The 7,990-nt window shown below is 40.9% G+C and overlaps 1 protein-coding gene across 1 annotated transcript in view; it reads left to right on the top strand.

Annotated features, from left to right (window-relative positions):
• Positions 1 to 1,065: 1,065 nt before the first annotated feature.
• GDPD1 (glycerophosphodiester phosphodiesterase domain containing 1) overlaps positions 1,066 to 7,990 on the top strand; it is a 47,235-nt gene continuing 40,310 nt past the window's right edge. The window contains exon 1 of the mRNA XM_078064501.1: positions 1,066 to 1,327. Coding sequence (XP_077920627.1) covers positions 1,186 to 1,327 — 142 coding nt within the window. The 5' untranslated portion in view covers positions 1,066 to 1,185. The remainder of the gene's footprint in view (positions 1,328 to 7,990) is intronic.

Below are 7,990 nucleotides of genomic sequence, written 5' to 3'. Positions count from 1 at the left end.
ACCAACAGTGCCAACGCTCAACCCACTGAGCTACCCAGGAGCCCCCTTTTCAGCTACTTTTTTTTTTTAATTTAATGTAGGCCACCGTTTTCTAGAATCTTCATTGGAAAGAGGACTTCAACTATCTATTTTGACCTCAGACTTTCTACTTGATTAAGTTCTTCTTTCCAGCTTATCTCTTAACTCAGGCAAAAGATCCGGCAGGCAAAGCATAACCTGATGGGAATGAAACTACCCACTTAAGCAATAGAGCCTGCCCTGAACCTGCAAGACCCCACCCATGATTGACTTTAAGACAGTGATCAACTTGACCTTCACTGCCCTCCTCCTGCATGTAGCCACCCACCTTTGTCCCACATTTTCCTTATGTAAACCTGGAAGTATGGATGAAAGGAAAACTAGTTGGGCCTTCTGGGATTGAGTTTCCTATCTAAGACTTTTAAGTAATAACCTATAACCTTGTCAACGTTTTCTTATTGTAAGTAGACTTGCAAGTCAACAAATATTTCTTGCCTGCCTTTCCTGTACAAGGCGTGGGATCTCATTTCTCAGTGAAATGAGAAAGGAGTCTGCCCCTCAAATATTCGACTGATAAACTAGTACCTCTTATGGTTATGTGTAACAATAGGGAAGACTGTATCTTGGCTAGACAAATGGATGGGTTTATAATTTGTTTTAGCAAGCTTTAACTCCTCCATTGCTAACAGTTCTTTGCACTTCCTAGAGCACCAGCTAAGATGTGCCCTGGAATCTCTCCTTTCTTGATGCGGATTTTCTAATTATGTCAGGTCTTCCTGAATTCAGGCTATCTTTGAATAGCCTTTTCTGCCTGAGTGATGGAGAAGGCACTGGCAGGTTTCCAAGCTCTCGCCTCAGTGTGGAGCTTTCCTGCAGCGCAGCGGGTTCTACCACAAAGCTAGGTGACAAATGCTCACTACCGGACCTCTGCAGGCTCCTACCCAGCAGCCAGAGCGCGCCTGCGTACCGCAGCCCCTTTGTTGCTCAGACGCGTGGGATCTGGCTGCGCCTGCGTGGAGGGCTGGCGCCGACAAGTGCGCTGCACCGCTGGCACCGGCTGGGGGCGAGCAGACCTCGAGCAGCTGCCGCAGCCGCCGCAGCCGTTGCGACCGCAGCAGCGGAGTTCACAGGGCCCGGAGGTGGGAGACTTCCCATACGGTGGCTGAGATGTCGTCCACCGCGGCTTTTTACCTTCTCTCCACCCTGGGAGGGTACTTGGTGACCTCATTCTTGTTGCTCAAATACCCGACCTTGCTGCACCCGAGAAAGAAGCAGCGATTCCTCAGTAAACACATCTCCCACCGCGGAGGTGAGAGGGGTCCCCAGATCCCGATGGCGGAGGTGGGGGAGGCTTTTTCCCCCACTAGAGCTGAGGGTCCTTTAGAGCTCGGCAAAAGGCTGGCGGGTGGAAATGGCGTGAGAGTTTGAGGAAGAATGGGGTGTGCGAAAGAGGGCTCCCTGGAGGTGAAGGCGATGCGAAGGGGAGGTCTCCTGAGGGAAGATAATGGGTCTTGAGACAGAGCCATGGTGGGGATCTGTCGAGTGCAGCGGTGTCAGGTGTTCTCTGAAGGAGGAAGGACTAGGGTGAGAATTAAGGGTAGATGGAGCGTTTCTCGGCAAATGGAAGGATGATCGCAAGGTCCCTTCCTCGCAGCGAGACACAAGGCGGGGGGGGGGGGGGCGCGGAGCAGAGCCAGGGTACCGCCGGGGGAACGGGAACGGACTGCTCTGAGCGGAGCCAGTGGCTGAGCTTGTAGGGAGATCCAGGGCGACGAGGTTTGAGGAACTGCGTGAACCTGGAGCGTGCTGTAGCCTGGTTGTCTGCAGTCCCTGGGGGCTGGTTCCTACCCTGCCCCCCACCCCACCCCTGTCCCCCTCTCTGAGCACTGAGAATTAAGAAGAGAGGGAAACCTAGTCACTGACCTGGGGACACTTCCCAAGGTCACAGTTAGACTTGGGGTGGACTGGGACAGAAATTGGAGCATCCTGGTTACCAAGGCAGCAAACCTTCCACCTGCTTTTTTTTTTTCCAGCCCCACCTTGCACCTCAGCAATGACACCTGGATTTCCTAAAGACAAAAAGATGATGTAGTTTATGACAGGACTGTATTGTTTAAAGAAAACAAAGAAGTTGTTTCTTGGAAAAGCATCTTACTAAAAGGAGCCTAGGTGGTCCACCCTGTAATTTCCCAAACAGCAGGCCAAATCTTTGCCTCTTCATTATCTCAGAATAATGAGTCTTTATTTCATTTCAAGCATGATATATAAAATGCTGTGAAATTGGATTAAGTCAATCAATTTTAACTGGTCTTTACAGATGAATGTTAAACTAGGTTAAAACTGCTTGAATTTACAGACTAATACTTGAAATAGTAAATTCTAGTAGTTTACAGTTTAAAACTTGATTTAGTACCGTAACACCCTTTCTAACAAGAATTGGCCAGGAATACAGTTTTAAATATGACAGAAATACATTAGTATTCTGTGTAATCTGTACAATTTTATGTTAAACATAGTTCTAAAGCGTGACTTCAATAGATGCTAGGCTCCTTACTCATGCAAAGCATCAAAGGTTTTAAGGGGTCACCAGCAAAATGCCATGTACATGCTTATTTGGTTTAATTATACAGTTGGTTTTTTTGTTAAGTTTATTTACTTATTTAAGTAATCTCTGCACCCAACATGGGGCCTGAACTCACCACCCTGAGATCAATAGTTGCACATTCTTCTGACTGAGCCAGCCAGGCACCCTGTGTTTACTGATTTGAAAAAAAGAAAAATGTGCTTACTAAAAACCCAAAACAAAACAAAACTAGATCCTCTAAAAAGCTATCTAAACTGTCATTGTGGGTGATCTAAATTTTATTTTAGAAGAAATACATGTTAATTTTTGAATTTTTGTGACACTCTACAGGTGAAAAAACCAGTACTCCATAGAGGTTAAAAAATGTGTGCTAAATCAACGTAGCCGGTATCAAAACCAGGATAAGCCGGATCTCCAGTTCTCACTTACTGTCAGAAATACTTTAAAAATATTTTCCCCTAGATATAAAGTCATTTTCGGTTGTTTCAATTTCACTCCTTATATAAAAAATTTCCATTCACTATTTGCAAATATGGGATCAGTATTTGTATATTCAAACTGCACCTGTCATGAGAATCTTGTTAAATATCTGCAGACTTGAATCTATTTACTTGTATGATGGTCCTAATGCACTGTAGTAAGTTCCTATGTTGTTAGTGCTTAATATGCTTTTGTTGAGTATGTGCACCAAATAATACAATTAAATCCAGAGTGACAGAGGAGATATTTACTAAAAAATACTTTGTAACTCAAGATACTAAGTTTCTGGAAAATAATAGTCAAGGAAGAAGTCACCTCCTTGATTATTTTTTATTTATTTATTTTTTTAAAGATTTTATTTATTTATTTGACAGAGAGAGAGACAGTGAGAGAGGGAACACGAGTAGGGGGAGTGGGAGAGGGAGAAGCAGGCTTCCCGCAGAGCAGGGAGCCCGATGTGGGGCTCGATCCCAGGACCCTGGGATCATGACCTGAGCCGAAGGCAGATGCTTAACCACTGAGCCACTCAGGCGCCCCTATTTTTTACTTTTGTCTTGGACACTGCCAACAGCAATCACTAGTCTCTCTGTGCATATTACTAACATTTAGGCTAATTCTCTATTTCCCTAACTTCAAATACCTGATTATTTCATGTAAACCAGATGTATGACCATTCCAAGACTGAAACATTGATCAATATATCTTATAAAGTACATACACCAGCATTGCTATAACTATATTATGGCTGCATTATCACCTGGGTCAGATTCTGGACCACTAGTTAGCCTTGAGGAGAAGACCTAGTTTCCTTATTTATAAATGGGGACTGTTTGCTTCTCTTTGGGTTGTTAGAAGGATAAGGTATATAAATGCACTTTGAAAACTGAAAATTGTTTAGAAATATCTGCATGGATACAGGGATCTACATATGTGTTTTGTAGTAGAACTTTGAATTGATTGAGAAGGAATAAGATCACCCTATACTTAATGTTTTCAAAATTTGAATGAACATATTGCCTTTTACTAAGATTGATTGTCCTTGAAAGAGGAACTTAATGTTTCAAAAATTAAATGCTGTAGGTTTATTTTGTTCTTGCCTCTTTAGCGCATACATTGTATTACATTATATTGTAATGGGATATGTAATACATCTGTCTCCCTTACTAGACTGAGTTTCTTAAGGGGAGGTTTCAGATTTTATTAATGCTTCTGTCTCTAGCTTCTAGTGCAGATCCTAACATAATTACAATAATAAATTATTGTCTGCTAATTACTGCACGCTAGATCCCTCCCATGTGTTTCCTAAGTTTATTTGACCAAAGAACACCTTTTATAACTACAATGTATTGATGAAACACCAATAAGATCAAAGATATATCCTTTGGATCAAATGGAGAGCAAGCAATACTCTCAAAGGCCATTTTCTTAATTTCTCTATGAAAGCATGAATTTTATTAATATTCTTTTCAATTGCATAAGTAACTCATGTTCACTGTAGAAATTTGGAAAATATAGAAATGAAAAAAGAAAAAATAGTTCCTAAGACTTTACTATCCAGACATAATGTGTTAACATTTTGAAGTATATCCTTTAAAAACCTATTTTCTGGTATTTGGAATCATAGCATATATAAAGATTTTATCTATCTATCTATCTGTCTGTCTGTCTATCGATTTATGACAGAGAGAGCATGAGCAGGGGGGAGAGTCAGAAGCAGGCGCCTTGGTGAGCAGGGAGCCCGATGCGGGGCTCCATCACAGGGCCCTGGGATCATGACCTGAGCCAAAGGCAGATGCTTAACCGACTGAGCCACCCAGGCGTCTCCTGGAATCATAGTGTATATATACATTTATTTCAGATGCCAACTGAGTTGGCTAGAGGTACAGTTGCAGGGAAATATGTAAATAACATACTCTAATACTCCTTAATCTATCTGCATGAGCCAATTGAATTAAGCAACAGGCTTTAAAAAAAAAAAAGTCTATGTATTAGGGTTCAGTGGCCAACTAATAAAAAAAATCACCAACCCATGAAATCCCCCCTTCCCTCTTAATTTTTCACCCTTGTTCTTGAGACAGAGTATTGTCACAATCTGGGTATCCTGCCACAGAATGATTTGGAAAGTAATAAGTTTGAGGGTAAGTTTGCTGTCGGATACTGGCTGCTTCTGGGTCCTAAACTTTAATTGGATGTTCAAGGAAGAAATTGAAGCATCAGTTTGTCTCAAAAGTGTCAATGGAAGTGGCATTCTGCAGTTGCATCCTGAAACATGTTCCATGTCAGGGTATCAATTCTTTCTCTTCTTGTTCCCTCAGTCCTATTTTCAAGGAACTCTTCTCACTTTTCAATGAGGACTTTTTTCTTTTCTTTGCCTTTCTTTCTTTCTTTTTCTTCCTTTCTTCTTCTTCTTCTTCTTCTTTTTTTTTAGTAATCCCTACACCCAACATGGGGCTCAAACTCACAACCATGAGATCAAGAGTCACATGCTCGGCGTGGCTCAGATGGTTAAGCATGTGCCTTTGGCTCAGGTCATGATCCTGGGGTCCTGGGATTGAGTCCCGCATGGGGAGACTGCTTCTCCCTCTCTTTCTGCCTGCTGCTCCCCCCCGCTTGTGCTCTCTCTCTCTGTCAAGTAAATAAATAAAATCTTTACTTAAAAAAAAAAAAGAGTCACATGCTCTTCTGACTGAGGCAGCCAGGTGCCCTTTCAACAAGGACTTTTTCCTTATTCATTTCCTCAACTGGTTCACTCATTCCTACCAATACCTTATTAGCAATGAAGTCATTTATCATTTATTTAATAGTACTTTCCTGCTTAAGAAAGCAAACTAAAATGTACTTAATTTCAGCAATGGCTAAAAGATATATATGTCTTAAATTGTATACAAATTTAGAAAAATTAAATATAAAAAATATCATTATAGAAAAATTATTGAAATTATGACCAGATACATAACAAAAACCACTTATCATTGAAGAGAGTATACATGTGGTAGTTAGTAAATGCTGCCTGGGTATCAGTATACAGTTTGAACATCCTTCTGTGCTATTGATGTGTTTAATTTTTTCTTATACCTGTGAATACAGATTTCACCATTTTTTCCTTTTGAGATACAGAAATAAAGTGTGCAGTGTTCCAGGGAACTCATATTGAGAAATGCTCTTGGTATATACCATCTCTACTCCTTACAAGCTCTTTATGCTCTTATGTAAGTCATATATACTATTTCCAAGGCACACTATAAATGTTGAATGAACAAATGAATTTAGAAATAAAGAAGAGGGCACCTGGGTGGCTCAGTTGGTTAAGGTCCCAACTCTTGATTTCAGATCATGAGGTCATGATCTCAGGGTCGTGAGATTGAGCCCCCGTGTTGGGCTCTGTGCTGGGCTTGGAGCCTGCTTAAGATTCTCTCTCCCTCTCCCATTGCCCTCCTCCCTGCTTGTGTGCTCTCTCAAAAAAGGAAGGAAGGAAGGAAGGAAGGAAGGAAGGGAAAGAAAGAGGAAAGAAATGAAGAAGGAACTTACTTTATTGCTTGATTTATTGAAAAATTTCATTTTGAGTTGAGATAGGATCATATCTCAAACATTAGGATATGTTTTATTTGCACTAAGTCTTTTCCAATATCAGAAAATATTTAATTTTGAAGGTTTCTTTGTGTGCATGTGGCTGATGCACATGGTCATATTTGTCATTGGTTTTATAAACATCACACATTTATCATGTATACAAAGATGTTAATAATAGTGGTGGTTAGAGCACATCTATAAAACAACTCTACAATGTTTATTGGTATATAAAACATTTGGGAGACAAAAAGAAAACTAAGCAGATATTTCTTTCCTTCACAGCATCTAACTCTAATTAAAGGGGCGCCTGGGTGGCTCAGTTGGTTAAGCGACTGCCTTCAGCTCAGGTCATGATCCTGGGGTCCTGGGATCGAGCCCCGCATCGGGCTCCCTGCTCACCCAGAAGCCTGCTTCTCCCTCTCCCACTCCCCCTACTTCTGCTCCCCCTCACGCTGTCTCTCTCTCTGTCAGTTAAATAAATAAATAAAATCTTAAAAAAAAAAAATCTAATTAAAGATACAAAAGAGAATGTTTCCTTTACTTTTCCTGTCCAGAAATTAACTGATCACGGGGCACATGGGTGGCAGAGTTGGTTAGGTGTCACTCTTGGTTTTGGCTCAGGTCGTGATCTCAGGATCATGAGACTGAGCCCCCTGTCAGGCTCTATGCTCAGCGTGGAGTCTGCTTGAAATTCTCTCTCCTTCTCCCTCTGCCCCTCCCCCTGCTCTCTCTCTGAAAGGAAGGAAGGAAGGGAGAAAAAGAAAGAGAGAGAGAGAAAGAAAGAAAGAAGAAAGAAAAGGAAGGAAGGAAGAAAAGGAAAGAAAGAAGAAAGAGAAAGATTAACTGGTTACAAAGTAATTATGAAGCACTATATAAGAGAGAAAAAGTTAATACAGAATGAAAACTTGGGAAGTACATAGTGAAGCTATAAATAAAGAAAACTGGGACTTCTCAGAGAAGGTTTTCTCAAGTGAAAAGTGTGAACTGGAAGAGGAGGCAGTATGATGTAAGCAGAGGAATTATAAACATTAGGACAGCATGTAAAATCTGTGACACTCATTCTCTTTCCCATTTCATAATTTAAGAACTAATTAAAAATTAAAAATTAAACATTTGTTTATATGTTGGATGGTGATTTGCAAAGCCAGGCATTGTTTAAACTGATTATTGAAAGAGAAGGAAAATTAGTGGCAAGCATGCTTCTATAAATGATATAACTGGAAAGAAAAGGAATTCAAATAATTTCATGAGACGAGCTACCACCAAATAATTCCTTGGAGAGGAATGGCATACTTTTTAATTAGTCCCTTAGTTACTCTCCAGGCTTTCACCATATGA

Source organism: Halichoerus grypus, chromosome 2 (genome assembly GCF_964656455.1).
Source record: "Halichoerus grypus chromosome 2, mHalGry1.hap1.1, whole genome shotgun sequence".
Classification (NCBI taxonomy): domain Eukaryota; kingdom Metazoa; phylum Chordata; class Mammalia; order Carnivora; family Phocidae; genus Halichoerus; species Halichoerus grypus.
This window is presented reverse-complemented; position numbering and strand designations above follow the sequence as displayed.